Source organism: Cetorhinus maximus, chromosome 14 (assembly GCF_964194155.1).
Source record: "Cetorhinus maximus chromosome 14, sCetMax3.hap1.1, whole genome shotgun sequence".
NCBI lineage: Eukaryota > Metazoa > Chordata > Chondrichthyes > Lamniformes > Cetorhinidae > Cetorhinus > Cetorhinus maximus.
The window spans coordinates 42,657,656-42,676,402 of NC_135892.1; the positions used below are offsets into that span (position 1 = coordinate 42,657,656).

General features: G+C 40.4%; 1 protein-coding gene across 1 annotated transcript in view; it reads right to left on the minus strand.

Annotated features, from left to right (window-relative positions):
• The window catches only part of LOC144689614 (AT-rich interactive domain-containing protein 1B-like), a 198,522-nt gene that overhangs the window by 143,477 nt on the left and 36,298 nt on the right, over positions 1 to 18,747 (minus strand). The window contains exon 3 of the mRNA XM_078556841.1: positions 17,299 to 17,478. Within this exon, the coding sequence (XP_078412967.1) occupies positions 17,299 to 17,478 (180 nt within the window). The remainder of the gene's footprint in view (positions 1 to 17,298; positions 17,479 to 18,747) is intronic.

Consider the following 18,747-nt stretch of genomic DNA (forward strand, 5'->3'; position numbering starts at 1 on the left):
GCGGTGTGACGGGGGTAAATGAGGGCGGCAGTACAGCCAGCCGACCAGGGAAGAAGTTTGTGCTGGGTGCAGAGGCGGGCTGTTTAAAAGGCCCGTCCTGGTGCTGTGGGACTTTGTCCTAGTTATAATAAAAACAGAAAGGTCCTACAGCCCTCACATCCCCCTACATTCCTCATGCCCCATCCATGCCACCTCATGGCTCCCACCCACCCCATGGACCCTCATGTCCCCATGCCATGGTATGCCCCCCAAACAACTCTTATGGCCCCTCATGCCAAGGAAAAGACTAGCAAAAACAAATGTGGATCCATTATGAACGGAGTCAGGAGAATTTATAATGGAGAATAAGGAAATGGCAGAAAAACGAAACAAATACTTTGTGTCTGTTTTCACAGAAGAAAATACAGAAAACCTCCCAGAAATAATGGAGAATAAAGGGACAAGTCTAAATACTGCAAGAACTGCAAGATATTAATATTAATAAAAAAAGTACTAGAGAAATTAATGGGACCTAAAGCATATAAGTCCCTTGGACCTGATGATCTACATTCCAGAGTGTTGAAAGAGGTTGCTGCAAAGACAGTAAATGCATTGGTGATCATCTTCAAAATTCTACAGTCTCTGGAATGGTTCCTTGGATTGGAAGGTGACAAACATAAACCCATTATTTAAGAAAGGAGGAAGAGAGAAAACAGAGAACTACAGACCTGTTAGCCTGACTTCTGTAGGAGGGAAAATGCTAGAATCTATAATAAAGGATGTAATAACAGGACACTTAGAAAATAATGGTAGGATTGGGCAGAGTCAACATGGATTTATGAAAGTGAAATCATATTTAGCAAACATGTTGGAAGTTTTTTTGAGGGTGTAACTAGAATAGATATGGGGGAACTGGTGAATGTGGTATATTTAGATTTTCAGAAAGCTTTTGATAAGGTCCCACACAAGAGGTTAGTAAACAAAATTAGAGCACATGGGATTAGGAAGAATATACTGGCTTGGACTGAGAGCTGGTTAATGGGCAGAAAACAGAGAGTTGGAATAAATGGGTCATTTTCAGGTTGGCAGGCTGTGACTAGTGCTTGGGCCCCAACTATTCACAATCTATATCAATGATTTAGACATGCGGATTAAATGTAACATTTCCAAGTTTGCAGATGACACAAAACTAGGTGGAAGTGTGAGTTGTGAGGAGGATGCAAAGACGCTTCAAGGGGATTTGGAGAGGCTAAGCGAGTAGGCAAACATTTGGCAGATGGACTACAACGTGAAGAAATGTGAGGTTATCCACTTTCATAGAAAAACAGAAATACAGAGTATCTCTGAAACGGTGAGAGGCTGGGGAGTGTTGAACTTCAAAGAGACTTGGGTATCCTTGTTCATGAGTCACTGAAAACTAACATGCAGGTACAGCAAACAATTAAGACGACAAATGGTATGTTGGCTTTTATTGCAAGAGGATTTGAGTATAGGAGTAAAGATGTCTCACTGCAATTATATAAAGCCTTGATGAGACTGCATCTGAAGTATTGTGTGCAATTTTGATCTCCTTACCTAAGGAAAGATATATTTCCCATAGAGGGAGGGCAACGAAGGTTCACGGAATTAATTCCTGGAATGGAAGGATTGTCCTTTGAGGAAAGATTAAATAGACTGGGCCTTTATTCTCTGGAGTTTAGAAGAATGAGAGATGATCTCATTCAAACATACAAAATTCGTACAGGAATCAACAAGGTAAATGCAGGAAGGATGCTTCATCCTGGCTAGGGTGTCTGGAACCAGGGGACACAGTCTCAGAATAAGTGGCAGGCCATTTAGGACTGAGATGAGGAGGAATTTCTTCACTCACAGGGTGGTGAATCTTTGGAATTCTCTGCCCCAGAGAGCTGAGGAGGCTCAGTTGTTGAGAATGTTCAAGACCGAAATCGATAGATTTCTACATATTAAAAACATCAAGGGATACAGGGATAGTAGAGGAAATTGGTGTTGAAGTATCAGCCATGGTCTCATTGAATAGCAGAGCAGGCTCAAAGAGCTGAATGAACTAGTCCTGATCCTATTTCTTATGTCTGTATGTATGCCCCCCAACCGCCCCATGGCCCCTCATGCCCCCCGCCCACCCCTTAGGTCTCCTCATTCCCCTATACCTAGGTATGCCCCCAACACAGCCTCTGCAGCCCCTTATGCTCCCCATGCCATGCTATGGCACTTCCATGACCATTCACCCACAATACAATATTTAGAAGCAATGAAAGCTATAGTAACAGTGGAATGCGTAAAAGAAATGGTTTAAAAAAGTTATTCATTGACAACATTTTACTTTCTTAAGAAAAAGTCCTTCTTACAGCAGGCCAATAAAAGTGTCAATCATCCAGATCCTTTAAAGTATTAACAGCAGAAACTGCAAGTACCTGAAAACTCTAGCTCGTGTAAATAAACACTGTGAAATTGACAGCATAGATCAGAGAGCCAGAACTGTCAATCAGCCAATATTTTCCCTGGGGCTCAAGTGTTTTAGTACTCTAATGGATGTTTAGGATCTCAGTCAAGAATACATAATGTGGCCATGATTCTTTGAAAATCTGGCCTAACTCCATGAAAATTCTGGAGGACTACAACATGCCTATCCCTGCCATGGAGCTGGCTAGGTTGGGTTTGTGCTCATGACCCGAGCCAGACCGCACCCTTAAAAGACACTCCTGCAAATTAGAAACCTCAGGAATGGGGTCAAAAATCCTGGAATCGGGGTCTGCCCATCATTTTTAAAGGGCTTCCAAGTCATCCTAACTCAGTGAAAATCCAGCCCATTGTTTTAATTGGTTCATGATTTGTTGACATAAAACTTGATGAGTAACAGATGGTTAAGTGACTAAACTAAATCAATTGAACGATGCCTAAGTAACACAAGTCAACGTGACACACTGAACTATCAATTTCCTCTGAACGCACTGGTAAAAGTTTCTATAGTAAAGAGCTTCTCACAGGAAAATCAGCTTTGAAGACTATCTGGAATTGAAGGCGTGGTTCACTTTTTTGTTGCTCATCATAAACTGGACTACTGAGTAATATTTTAAAAAGTGAGAACAGTAAAAGGCACATAACTATGGGCTTTGGGTTGTTTTTACACAAACAAAGTTAAGGTTGCACCACATTTAAGAGATTCTGATGCTTATAAATCAAGATGTTTACATCATTCAGACCCCTGCGGCATGTAGTACGCAATACTTAGTTTTAAAAATGGTTCCAGACACAGAGTGGCTCACTGACTTAATATACTGCCCTCTGGGGCTTGAATTCAAACCAAGCTTAGACTCCGGGTTGATAATTAATCTCTCTCTCTTCTAACTATAAAGTTGCTTTTATATTGACACTATTTTTAGTTTGAACTGCTAGATCCAGATAGTTTATCCTAGTGGCAACTGCTAGAGCCACTAAAGACTAAGGGCACAGTGAAACAGACTTTATCGATCTGCAAATTGATTGACTCAGACCATATCCCAAATTCCAGCAGTGCAGTCATTTGCACTGCCACCTGCAGCTGCTTTGATCTGGTGCTGGGGAAGATAGAATAAGCAATTGAGTCACAATGACACAGAAGGCCATTAGGCCCATCTATAGAGCAATCCAGTCAGTCTTATTTCTCCCTTCTATCTGAGTAGCCCTGTAGGTTTATTTCCCTCAAGTGCCCATACAGTTTACGTTTGAATTCATTGATCATCTCCTCTTCTATCACCCCCCTGGCGGGCAAGTTCCGCACTCACTGTGCAAACAGGTTTTTCCTCACATCTCCCCATATCTCTTGCCCAAAAACCTTAGTCTTTATACCATCAACTAATGGGAATAGCTTTTCTTTGTCTACATTATCTAAGCCAGTAATAATCTTTTACATCTCTTTCAGTACTCCCCTCAACCTCCTTTGCTTCAAGAACAAGCCCGCTTGTCCAGACTAACTTTGTAGCGAAGATCCCTCATACCTGGAACCAATCTGGTAAATCTCCTCTGTACCCTCTCAAGGACTCTCACATCCTTCTTAAATGTGGTGAACAGAACCAATTTTGACAGGGACACTCCCTTAATTGGCATGGAAACAGGCTCCCTCTCGAAGCTGGTGGGCCAATCAAAAGCCTTCCTGATTCAGAGGAGCAACCAGCTGCAATGAATGTCAAGTAACTGAGGGGCACTGCAACATGAAGGTGCCCACTCAGCAATCGTTTTAAAAATTCAAATTAAAAAATAGAAAAATCAAAGACCACCACTGTTTGGCGGTGGAAATTGCTTTACAGGGCAACTATTGGCTGCATCCACATGCAGGCAGTAAGGCAAGCAGGGCCTCTAGGCCTACTTGGAGCACTGGCATCCCAGCCTGTACACATGTACCCACCTCCAGGCGGTTGAACTACCAACAGTATGTCGGGAAACTGGAGATTGATTGGTTGACTGGAAAATCCCAGATGGCCTCCATTACCAAGCCTTAACAAGCATCTCAGTGAGCCTAATTGGCTGCCTGCCTCAGGGCAGGAAGCCCCGTTGGCTTGAACCCGCCCTGACTAAAATGGTCGATGCCAGAAATAAGGTTGAGAAACTGGCACGCTGGTGTGCTAGTACTTACGGGCTCTGTCCACCTCTGTTTCTAACATTGGCTCAGCCTGAGAATCTGGCCCATTTAGTCCATATTGCCTTTCCTTATCCCTTCTGCCAAAATGCATCATTTCACACTTCTCTGCATTAAATTCCATGTGACACTAGTCTACCTATTCTGTTATGTCCTAATTCTGCCCTGTTGCAGTTGACTGGCATCATCCTGTTTGCCAAACCTTCAAGTTTGGTATAATCAGCAAATTTTGAAATTTTACTCTGTATTCCAAGTCATTTTTTAATTTAAAAAAAAGTGGTCCAAGGGGAACACTAGTGTTTACCACTCTCCAGTCTGAAAAATAGCCATTTACCACAACCCGCTGTTTCCTGTCCATAAGCCAATTTTCATCCAAGCAGACCCTGATGCTCCTATTCCATGAGCCTCAATTTTGTTACCTAGCCTTTTATTTGGTTCTTTGCCAAATGTTTTCTTGTTTTCTTAAAATCATATAGGCAACAGGGATAGAGCAGGGAATGAGACTGACTGAAACAAAAATACCTGGAAAAACTCAGCAGGTCTGGTAGCATCTGCGGAGAGGAGCACAGTTAACGTTTTGAGTCCACATTACTCTTCAACAGAACTAAGGAAAAATAGAAAAGAGGTGAAATATAAGCTGGTTTAAGCGGGGGGTGGGGGGGGCGGTGGGACAAGAAGAGCTGGATAGAGGGCCAGTGATAGGTGGAGATAACCAAAAGATGTCACAGACAAAAGAACAAAGAGGTGTTGAAGGTGGTGATATTATCTAAAGGAATGTGCTAATTAAGGGTAGAAAGCAGGACAATCAAGGTACAGATAGCCCTAGTGGGGGTGGGGTGAAGGAATTGAAATAGGCTAAAAGGTAGAGATAAAACAATGGATGGAAATACACTTAAAATAATGGAAATAGGTGGGAAAAGAAAAATCTATATAAATTATTGGAAAAAAAAAAGGGGGAGAATCGGAAAGGGGGTGGGGATGGAGGAGAGAGTTCATATCTAAAATTGTTGAACTCCATATTGAGTCCGGAAGGCTGTAAAGTGCCTAGTCGGAAGATGAAGTGCTGTTCCTCCAGTTTGGGTTGAGCTTCACTGGAGGAACTGACTGGTTTTCTCTACAGAGAGACAGCATGTACTTCCTGGGAAGAATGGCTTCCTGCTGTGGCGTAAATGAATCTATGGGAACATTCATGTATTCCTTTCATCAACCTTCTCTGTTAATTCATCAAAAAGTGCAATTAGATTAGTCAAACACAATCTGCTTTTTACAAGTTTGTGCTGGCTCTCCCTAATTAACTCAAATCTTCTCAAGTGCCTGTTAATTCTTTCGCTGATTATTGTGATGTTAAACTGACCGGCCTGCAGTTACTAGGAATATCCTTACACCATTTTTGAACAAAGGTGTCACAGTTGCCAATTTCCAATCCTCTGGCACCTCCCCCATATCTAGGTAAATTTGCAAGATTATAGCAAATACTTCCACTGTCTACACTCCACTCAACTCAACTTTGGGATGCAAGCCATCCAGATCTTATCCATTCTAAGCACAGCCAGCCTTTCCATTACATCCTGCTCATCGATTTTCACTCAATCCATCACCTCTACCATCTCCACTTCTACTGATAATTTGTCAGCATCCTCTTCCATAACAAACACCAATACAAAGTACTCATTAAGTATTCTAGTCTTGCCCTGGCCTTCTAAACATATGTCATCCTCTTTGCCTCCAATAGGCCCCCGGCCTGCCTTTTCCTACCCACTTACATGCTGGTAGAAGATATTTTGAGTTCCCTTTTATGTGAAGTGCCATTTTATTTTCATATTCTCTTTTTGCCAGTCTTAGTTTTCTCTTCACTTCCTCTGTCAAACTTACTGTATTTGGCCTGGCTCTTGTTTGAAGAATTCACCTGACATATATCATACATCCTTTTTGTATTGTTTCATCGTACTTTCCATCTCTCTTTCATCCAAAGAGTCCTGGCTTTGGTTCCTCTACCTTTCCCTCTTGTCGAAATGTACTTAGTCTGTACCAGAAAGTTCTCCTTCTTAAAGATCACCAGTTTTTTCCTGTCAGTCTTTGATTCCAAATTACCTTGGCTAGATCCCCTTTCATCCCATTGAAGTTAGTCCTCTTCCAATTTAGAAATTCTATTTTTGATTGTTCTTTACTCTTCTTATTACTAATCTAAACCTTTTGATACAATGACCACTCTCACCCAAATGTTCCCCCGTAGAAACTTGGCCCACTTGGCCTACCTCATTCCCCAGCACTAGATCCAGCAATGCCTCGTTCCTATTTGGATCAGGTACATACTGGTCAAAGATGATTTCCTGAACACATTTCAGAAATTCTTGCCCCTCCTTTCCCTTTACCCTAACAATCAATATTGCCACAATAACATATTTCCACATGATTATTTGCGATTGTAGCTTACAGTCTTACTCACCACACTTTGTGCTTTTACATACATGAATTTTAAACCTATCTTTGTATTCCTTATAATCCTTCTTAGTCTGCTCTTGTCTAACCCTAATGCTTTCTTCTCTTGTATTATTGAACACTCTCATTCCTTTATGAACCTTATTCCTCTTTTCTACTTCTATATGCTGGTGCTCTTCCCCTTGCCAATTTAGTCTAAACTGTCCCAACAACATTAGCGAATCTCCATGCGAGGACATTGGTTCTAGACCTGCTGAGGTGCAATCCATCCTTTTTGTATTGGTGCCTCCTGCCCCTGAACTGGCCCCAATGCCCTAAGAATCTGAAACCCTCCCTCCTGCGCCATGCCTCAGGCCATGCATTGATCTTCCCTATCTTCCTATTCTACTCTTACTAGTGCATGGCACTGGGAGTAATCCAGCAATTACTATCTTCAAGGCCCTATCTTTAACTTCCTCCCTTACTCCCGAAATCTGACCATAGAACCTCAATATCTGCTCTTTTTACATCTTTGATACAGTATGTGTGGATAACCTGCATCCTCTCTTTACCCTGGCACCAGAGGACTCACGATGACAGTTATGGAAATGTCTGTTTGTCTCCTAACCATGCATTATGAGTGCATTTTTACACTTTGCCAGTTCTCCCTCTGCTGATCCTCACTCGTCAGTGCCATGGTCTGAAATGCACTTTCAAGATGTCGTCACTCTTAGCAGTCTCCAGTGCTGAATGCTGGTTTGAGAGTGGAACGCACCCCGAAGGCTCAGGCGCTTCCTGTCTCTTTCCACTCTTTTGGATGCCAACCATCTATTATCCTGAACTCTCTCGCCTATGGGGTGGCCACCTCCTCTCAGTCGCTCACAGTGACTCCAGCTGCCCCTCATGCTTGGAAACTTTGAGCTCAAGCGCAACCAGTTGGCACACACATGTGGTCACCTAAGACACTTGAAGCGACCTGAAGTTCTAACATGATGCAGAAATTACAAGCAACAGATCTCAGCTGCTCTGCTAGAGGCCCTGAGGCCCTTGCCAGGCTGATGAACTTTAGTTATTTTTACAATCCTCAGCTCCTGAAAGTTTGATAAGCTTGGTGGATAAGGGTAATCAATCTCCTCTGGGACTGATTACCTTTCTGAAGCTTCTGTGATCTTACCAAAAACCTTAGAAGAATTTCTGCCTGCTCTTAGCTGGCAAGAGCTCCACTGAGACATCACATTTTGTGATGTTTTGACCATTAATCCAGTGAAAAGATTTGGTAAAAAAGTGTGCTATATTTAAGGGTTGTATCTTTGCAATTCATGTATTTTTTTAAGAACAAAAGTCTGTTACAGAGACATGGGGCAGAATTTTCTGCCTGTCGGGCGGGCAGGCCCAACCCAAACTCCAGTGGGCGGGGAGCCAATCCCCACCGGAGAAGCGGGCCCCGCCGCCATTTTAAGTGGGCGGGCCAATTAAGACCCGCCCAGCGTGACGTCCGTTGGGAAGCGCTATACGCTTCCTGTGCGGGCTGGGGGGGGATTCCTCAAATGTGAGAGTGCGCTCTTTCGCACATGCGCGCGAAAGAGCGCACATCTCCCTGAGGCTAATTGCTGCCTCAGGGAGATCGCTGAAAGCTTTTCAAACTTTAAAAATAGAAACTTTAAAATATCATTAACATGTCCCCCTCATGTGACAATGTCACACGAGATGGGAGATGTTAATAAATTTCACAAAAACTTTAATAAATCTTTTTAAACCCTACATGAAACCTCATCCCGCCGGTGGATGAGGTTTCATGTTTTTTCAGAAGCCATCTGGGGCTCCTGGCCTCCCACCAACCTTAAGGTTGGACGGGCAGGTCCTTTAATTGTTTTAATTATCCTGTCAATGGCCTCAATTGGCCATTGACAGGTCGGCGGGCAGACAGCTGATCTCGCTGTGCCCCCGCCTTCCTGAAGAATTAAATGGGGCCCGATGTCATCCCACATCATTTTCGCATCGGCGAGTGGGCCCCGCCTCCTGCTCACCAACAGAAAAATTCAGCCCATGGTTTTATAAGTGGGTTTTATTTTAAACTGGCTTTAATTTAAGGTAAAACAGAGTAATGAAGAGTCGTGTGATCTGCTATGGTTCTGTCTGACAAGCCTGTGTGGCTTGGTTAATATGGATACCTGGGGACCAGAGTATGTATCATTGAAATGTACATGCCAGTTTAACAGTGAAAACAAAGGTAGAGGCAGATGTTCTTGTTATTGCAGACATTCTGTCTCAGAGACTTAGAACAGAGACAGACAGACAAGGAACATCTGTTGCTGTGGTCTGCAGAGTAAAAAGGCTGTTTCTCTATTAGCCATCAGACAAAATGCTGGGGAAAGTTTGTCCATTGGTTGAAGAGAAGGAACCTGCATTGATTTAAGGATATTGGAAGATTTGCCCAAGAGAAGGAATCACCCAAGTGGGCCTTAATGTTGAAAGTCGGCTTGGGAATTCTGAGAAGACTGAGGGAGAGGATCTTTGATGGTTGCCAGACCCAGTGGAAGCTGGGAGTGGCTGTAGACTGTTTTCTATAGACTGTAATTCTGTGGAAAGTGTGCTGTACTATATATGTGACATGGGTTATCAGTTGTGTTAAGACATTAATGAAGGTTAGCTTTTTTGTAGTATTAGTTGCCGACTAAGTAATGGTTAGTTAGTCTTGCTTTTAGCTTATTACAGTAAAGGTTTAAAAACTCAAAATCTTGTTGTACGATTGGTCACTGGGCATTCAAATCTTGTTTAAAATTATTGGTCTCTACAGGGGTTGTAACTGTAATGGAAGATGGTTGAAATTGTATGAGTTAGCATTTTATGTTGCTTCCTCAAAGACTGTAAACATTAAATAATTTGTTAACCTGTCTCCACAATCCATAAACAGCTCAAACCCATTGTATTGGGACAAGCCTGTTCCCAAGTGATTGGCAGAGGTTGTACAGCATAAACCGTCATCTTAAGAATGTAAATATAGGGAAATTTTTAAAAAAGTAATAGGGAGAGGAGCAGTCAGCTGAGCTTTTTAACACAAATCTGCCAGGACATATCTTTTTCAGGATCAGAATGAGAATGAAAAATAATTTCTTAATTAAAATTTTTAAGTCAAGCAAGATGATGCACTGATGTAGGGCATCATAGCATGTCATTATTTTGTTATATTGCACAAAAACAGATTGCATTGATTGACTTAAGCATATCCTACCATGATTGATCCTCTGTTCTCACTTATTGTGAAATAAAGCAACTTACTTAGTACCTGATCTTGCCACACCAAGTATTTTTTCAGCCTGTCTTCAAAACAACTGGAGAGATGTGTGAAAAACATGGACATCCAGATCATAAGGGAGATACAGCTGTTATGTCCATGGGTTATGCTATCTAAAATTAGATATTGGAGAGTAAAGGCACACCCCTAAGCAAAAAATGCTCACAGACTACTCACTGGAGTAACTTGCACTGCTCTACCTGATAGAATATATAATGCAAGACCCTAAATTTGTAAGGAGCAACCCGGAACTTCCCTCAGAAATATCAAATCAATGTAGGGAGCTGGTTGGAAGATTTGCCTGTTTCCCTCCCTGGGTGAATTCAATCCAGAGTGGATAGAGTGGAATCAAGTTCTGCCCAAGTTCTCATTCCCTTTTGGTAATCCATCCAATTTAAGCCCTGGCTCCTAACTGAAATTTGTGCCCCAAGCCTCTAAACCTACCAATGTGGTAAACAATAGGAAACAGTTCGCAGTTGCTGGTCTCTAAACTTAAAAGTTCAAATTTAGGGCCAAAAAAAGAATAATCAGATAATTTGAATTAAGCACCTTTGAGTTAAGAGCAGTAGATTGTATGCCTACCAGTCATTTATGCCAAACTTTATTGGCTAGGCTCCAGTAATTTTTTCTGCTCTCATACTCCACTAGATTTATTTTATAATCTAAGAAGAATCCGGATTAATGTTCCTGAAAATTTGGTTTTTTGACACTGCATTTTTCAGGAGTTTGGAGCAGACATAATTGTCAAGTCACTGATTAGAAAATCTAACCCATAATGGCGAATTGTGTGTTGGGGGTAATCTAGTAATAGTAAATTAATATATTGGCTTCATAACTTTGTTAGTTGTGGTCTCTAGGTTGTTCACCAATTTGCAGTTTCTTTTAATTTCCTCACCCCCCACATGAATCTAATTTGCTTTCTTTGGTCAGTTACTGTCCACTTTCCCTTTCTTTGTTCGGCATTCTATTTTTACCAATTGTTCAACTCTCCTCTTTTGTGCTTTTCTCCTTCAGACTCTTACCTCCAATGTTTCCGTCGACGATCTTTATTACTTCGAGACCGACAGTGCACCTGTCCTTTCCTTCCGCTCCATGAGTGCTGCCATTTCTTTTAACTGTCATGGCACAACCTGCTCCGGGAGAATCCACAGTAAACACAAGGGCCACGGCATTGTCTCCTTCACAACTCAATTTCCAAATCATTAATGATTTTCTCTCACTCTCACCAGATTCAAATAGATGAGAGGCAGCAGCAGGTCAGGAGTCGGAAAATCTGGACTCAGTCTTTCCTTCTTTTCTATTTTGTACGTGACCCTCACTCGTGTTTTGATTCTCCCATTCCAAGCCCCTCTCTATTTGTCTTTGCCATACTTCTCCCCTGGATTTCCTGCAACATTCAGGCTGTCCCCTTGGAGACAGGAGATGGGGATGGAGTGGGTCATTGAAACCCACATTTCTTAGCAACTGAGAGATTCTCATTGTGTCTGCTAGAGAAAGGCTTTTCTCAGAATAATACAAGCAAAAGGTGGGCTGGAGGCCACATCAGGCACAGATGAACAAGCACAGGAAGTGAACAGACAAATTCACATGCCTGAAATCAACAAACAGAAATCATCACTGAACACCGTGGTATCATTCTCTAGGTTGAAAACATACAGGGTGTCAACTTTGGCTCCTCTGCCTTGTCACACCATGGTCAGGCATTTCACAGACAATAATTTAAATAATGTGATATTGATAAGATCCTATGATTTTTTAAAAATTAATTATGATGCAGAGCTAAGCTCTCCTGAACTTGGAGGTAGTGGCAGATTAACTGGAATTCTAAGCAGGTGATGTTACATGATCTCTAGGGTCAAAAACTGAATTCCAGACCTCAGAACTACTGGTAGGATGTAATTAATCAGGACTTCCTTAGCTGAGAGTTAACAGTAAGCGGGTACAGATCTACCTGCTCCCAGGGAAATGACATCAAGTTGAATCAAATCAATCCATTCTGTCTTGGCAAACAGAAAAATGCTCGTAAAACAATCTGAAGACAGAATGACTTAGATAATGCCTTTCATAAATTCGGAACATAACAGTCAATGGAGTACTTTTGAACTGTAATCACTATTGTGATGCAGGGAAACACAGCAGTCAATTTGTGCACAGCAAGGTGTCACAAACAGCAATGAGATAAATGACCAATTGATCTGTTTTTGTGATGTTGGTTGAGAGATAACTATTAACCAAGATGCCAGAAGGATGCTCCAGCTCTTCTTCAAATGGTGCTGAGGGATCTTTTATGTCCACCTGAGGGGCAGACAGGGCCTTGGCTTAACATTGTATCTGAAAGACTTCTGACAATTCAGCACTCCCTAAGTAATATACTAGAGTGCCACCTGAGATTTTGTATTCAAGTCCCTGGAGTGGAATTTGAACACACAACCTCCTGACTCAGAGACAAGAGTGCTACCTCTGAGTTAAAGTTGATACCTAATTAACAAATCTTTGATATTAAATCCATTTCTTCCCTTCTTTCTTAGGTTATATACTTTGATAACTACAAAGTGATAAATTTATTTTCCTGTTGACCACCAAACAGCAAAGGAGATTTCTCTGGGTACTTAATGTCATGGCAGTAGCATCCCTGCTTCAGCTCAGTATTTTTGGTTTTGGAAATTCTGAGGCCCACTATAATCACAGAATCATCCAGCAGAAGGCAGCCATTTAGCCTATCGTGCTTGTGCCAAATCTTTGAAAGAGCTATCCAAATCGCCCTTTCAAAGTATTCCCTTTTCAAAGTATTATTCAATTTGTTTACACCACCCTTTCAGGCATTGCATTCCAGATCATAACAGCTCACTGCATGAAAAGTAAGTCTCCTTATCTTCCCTTTGGCCCTTTTATACCTTCAATCTGTGCTCCTGGTTACTGATCCTCCTGTCAGAGACCATAGTTTCTCCCTATCTGCTATGTCAAAATCCATCAATTTTGACCAACTCTATCAAATCTCCCATCAACCTTCTCTGCTTTAAGGAGAGTATGAGTTTTTCTTGTCTCTCCACATAACTGAAGTCTCTCAAACCTTGATACCATTACATTGTAAATATATTGTACAATAATATATAATAAATATGGCTCACTTCAGCAATGCTACCAGTCTCTCTGGGTGCTAAAAAAAACTTTGTACATACACATTACAGCTTTTCAACAATATCCTCCAAATTACATTTTACTTGAAAGGCTGTGAATAAACTGAATGCATTTAAATCTTAACAGCAAAGCTTCATCAGTTGCCACAATTACTCACATCCCAAGACTTTTTAAACACAAGTCCAAATTATTTAAATAATCTAACACTTAATTTTGTTTGTCTTCAAGAGTTTTCAAATTAGATACTCATTTGAATTAGCTTAATGTCTAATTTGGAAAATCATTGCCAGTACACAGGCTAATCTTACAAAGCAGGTTTCACATACAAATCCCTGGTCTGTGCTTACATGATCCCTTGAGGCAGGGATTGTATAAAAAAGCCAGGATTTCTGGTCTCGTTTACTATCCACTGCCTCTGATGAAAGTTGAGTGCATATGGATAACATTTTTGTGGGAAAACCTCCATAGCAGCCTGTTCATATTCGCTGTCTAGGCTTACATATGATGTAATGATGGATGAGGAATCAAACAGCTGTCGGCCTGCATGGAGCTGCAAGAGTCAGTACCTTTAGGAAAGACTGGGAAAACCTAAGGAGGTATAGGGAGCGAAAAGGGGAAAAATTATTCCAATGGAATTACTTTCACTCTTTTTGAAGAGTAACTGTATTTCACAGCCCATAGAGTGGTGGCGAGTGGTTTTTAGAAACGGCACCAGTGTAAGAGGAGCAAGAAGGTGTGAATGTACAGCAAAGAGCTTTCCTAGAAATAGTCTTCTTACAATTGCACAGATTCATTTACATATTGGTGTGCACACAAGTCAGTAACACAATGATTGAGATGTCTATGGTTCACCATAATTTAAACAATTTTAGGAATACTCTGTTAATAACAGATTAAGACCTGGGGAGCTGGTGAGAAGAAAGTTATTTTTTCTTCGGCAAATTCTGCCCCTGCAGTGGATGTCATGAAGGGCTGCAACAAATGATAGGCTCCTTTAGCCAAAATACAATGCTGTTCTCTAGGATGTAGCATGAGGTTTGCTCCATATCAGTGAAATAGCATGTGCTGAACTGTGTAGAATTTTAAACCTAAGGCTCTAGAACAATGCATAGTGGGAAAAAAGAAAATAAACACTTGAAACAATAGCTTTTGGAAGATGTCCTATGAGGTATTACAAAAGGAATCACAGCTAAAAGCTGCATGGTGGCTCTGGTGGCCTCTTGCCAGAATGAAGACCTTATCTCTATCTCTAAGTGACTTTGTGTTCATGATGTGTAATGGTCACTCCTATGGCTTTCATATAAAAAAAAAATTGCACACACAAAAAAATCCCAAAGCATTCTAGTTCTTTATTCCTTCATGTATAATCAACCCTCACTTTTAAAGGGTTTTTCAGTTTAGCAAATAAAAACTGAGGAGAAACAGTAGCTTTACTTAAGAATTAAGGTGAGTGTTTTTCATCTGGGAAATTTTTACATCGGCCTTGTGGTGGAAAGATATAAGGTTAAAACATAGTATTCCTGCCAAACTGATAGTGACATTAAAAAACTACAGGTCTTGCCAATGTAGCTTTTTAATTCACTGAAGAAAACTGCACTTCTGGCTCCTGTAATGAACTTGGTCCACATAATGTTAAGAGTTGTTAAGAGTCAGAATCTCCCTTAACTCACTATTTTGTATGATCTGGAGACTGTAATGTAAACAGTCTTTCTGAGCATTTTTAAAATTAAAAAACAGGTCAGAAACCAAACTTGAATTAGCTGGTAGCTTACATTTACTCTATAAATCCAAACCACTTTACTGCAAAGAATCCTTAACATTGAAAAAGCTACTTATTACCTTCACACACTGTAGATGGCTCATCTATATATTAAAAAAATCAAGTTGGATTTACACCTTTCCCCTCACCAAGTCCATGCATGTCAACTATCTGTTTCACCTATTTATTATTTTGGAGTCAATGTCAGTTTGACTGCTTGCGAATCAGAATCCACATTGCTCAGCTTTATCACCTGCCACTTTTACTTGATGATGTTATAGCTGCCCTGTGGAGTGGAACTCCAGTGGACAGAAATTCTTGTGATGGTTTTGTCAAATCAGAAATTCATCCTCTCGGTGCATAGCAAAATTACATTACCCAAAGCTTCAGGTAGGAACCGGCGAGGGGGTAAAAGGAAGAAGCTAAAACTTGAGGGAAAAGTGTACCAGCAAAGATTTTGGGGAATGGCAAGGAGAGAGTTGTGAGGGGGGTGCAGGGGGAAGAAAATAGTGTCTCTGTACTACTGTGACAAACATATGTAAACAATTAATCCAAATTGATATACCTTCATAATTTTTCCACAAGAAATTAGGATTAAATCCTTTCAATTTTGCCATACAAATACTATAAATTTATTATTAGAAGCCTGTGTGCCACTGCACTTTCAGTGTAACTATATATGTCATAGGGCTACATTCAACATGGTTGGAGTTGCCACCTTTTGTGAAATTGTGGGACAACTTTCACTGGTTTTCTTGGTTGGCATGTCTGTAGCTATTCTTTGTAGATTCATACAGCACAGATGGAGGCCATTTGTCCCACAGGTGCCTGTGCTGGCTCTTTGAAAGAACTATTCAATTCGTCCCACTGCTCTATTCTTTCCCAATAACCCTGCAACATTTTTCTTTTCAAGTATATATCCAGCTGCCTTTTGAAAGTTACTAGTGAATTGGCTTTCACCAGGCTTTCGGATAGTGTCTTCCAGATCATAACAACCTTCTGAAACTTATTATTTCCCAGCTGAAGGTAAGCAGTCAATAGTCTCCTACACCTGAATAAATGCTGCTCCGTAGCCTATCACCAGAAAGTGCTGAAAAGAGGCCTGGCCTGATTTTCGCTCAATGTTCCCTTCCTATAACCTCCAGCTCTGCTGATTTGTAATGGCAATTATACTTTGAGGACCTATCATGTGACGAGATTGTCTCTGCCAAGATTAACATTGTTATGTAAAAAAAATCAGAGCCAGATGTGCTGGTATTCACTGATATGACATATTAAGCTACTTTTATACTGGTCCTCTAATTCAGTGTCTAGGAGCTCAGTGTCAATGAACTAGCTGCCAGTGTTTATAGCCAGTTTTATTCAGGTCCACAAGCGTGTCACCAGATAATATAAATGCCAGAAGTCAGCTCCTGGATGCCAGGTTTCCAATTATTCCACAAAGTTCTGTGGTTTAACACATTTAGAATATTAATAGTTTTCAATAAATTTAATGATAACATGTGCAAAAACATTGTACAGTACTCAGTGAACTAGCTCTATAAGCAGCATTTCTAGACTTAATGAGTTTTGTTTTTTTAAATTTGGGTTGAACAGCAAATAAAAGAATTTATTAAATGAATATGTCCACCAAATATGATATTAAACCATTAATCTGTAAAACAGGTCTTGTTCACTTGCATTCTTTAAATAGCAGTCAATGAGTCTTCCATGTTTGATATCTACAGATATCAACATTATGTTCAATACATAAAAAATATGCACAAGTGCATTTCAAATCCCATGCTGTGATTATAAAGATCAGCCACAAAAATAGCTGTGTTTCCCATTTTAATCATTTATATATCAGCATGAAGTATCTTTGAGGAATGTCCAAGGCAAAAGTAGATAGATGAAGCCCCTTTTTGGTACACGGTTGTTTTTTGTAAGCATACGGACTCCATCCTTTGTCTCAAGATGCTTTCTGTATAGTTGACCAGTTACCTAAAGATCCTCTTTTTGTTATTACTTATAGCTAGAATTTTTATAGCAGTCTCTGCTAACTTTGACTATTTTGAATTAGATTTCTTTTCTTACCTTGTGGTCCATACTGCCCACTTTGGGAACCATAAGTGCTGCTGGAGTTGCTCTGCTGGTAAGGACCCATGCCAGGGTGCATCTGTCCTCCAGGTGATGGATGCGGAGAAATAGGAGGCCCAGTTTGCTGAGATCCGTATTGAGATATTTGCGTGTTTCTTTGCACACCTGGCATAAAACCTACACAGAGAGAAAGAGAATGAGAGAGGGAAAAAGAGTGAAAAAAAGGACATACAGAGACATACAAGAGAAAGCTAATTATAACAGCAAATTGCAAAGAGAGTTTGAAAGCTAACAACATCTCAGGATATTGAGTCCTTTTTGAAAATTAAAGCACCAAGGTCTGTCATAGCCAAGTCTCACAGAATGTTTCTATCAATTAAACGTACTACCAAAGCAGCCAAGTTTGATTGAGTCACAGTGCTGAAGCCAATCAAGTAATATTGCAAAACAAAAGCAAAAATACCTGGAAAAACTCAGCAGGTCTGACAGCACCTACGGAGAGGAATATTGCAAACTAGATTTTTTAATGAAGTTTGTAACCTGCATTGCCATTATGCTCACTAAAGTTTAGACCGAAAAACTGGCTTTCAGTGGCATAGGTATACCGTGATTATGTTTAAGGTGTAAGTCAAAGGACAGAGTAAGAGGATTAAGATATCCAACAAAGAGTGTGTTATGAATATATAGTTGAAAAGTTTAAGTCCTTGAGTTCCTAGTTCAGCCTAGCTCCTGAAGAAACCCATGTATAAAAATGAGTGAAAGTCAACAGAGATAAGGGCACCTTTTGTGGTTTTGTGCTAACATCATGCACTGAGTCACTTTTATGTCACCTGCAGTTATTTATAAAACTTCCAATTTATTATAAGTCCCTTTACTAATTCACCTGTACAAAGCTGATAGAGCATGTTTGTTAGTTTAAATTTTAGTTATCTTGGTTTTTTCCAGTAAAAAAAACATTTTTAAACTGCTGTATAATACAACTTTATCTTAATCAAACAGCATGTACAGATAGGAAAAGAAACTTCTGAATAGAGATGAAATGTACCTGTAGTTCAGCTGGCAACCAGAAAGCTGCAAGTGGCAGGTAAAGCATGTTCATCACTCAACATTCCTTGCACTAAGAAAAGTAAGCGCTGACATTGTTCACCTAAGCTGCCTGTTAAATAAAGCTTTCCATGGGAAAACTATCCTCCAATTGGAGAACAGTGAATTCAATGCCTACGGAGAATTTGTAGCTCAGACCATTCCATCCCATCTAGGACAGTGCAGATTTCATCTATTAAATATCAAACATGTGCAGTAACAAAAGTGTCATCGTAATCCTCGCAATGAGATTTACATCTTATACAAATTAATCATTTTACTCACCTAAAGGAGCAAGTTATTATTTTATTCTATCTACAGGTTAGCTATATACAATACAGAAATAAACAAATTTGCTGGTTC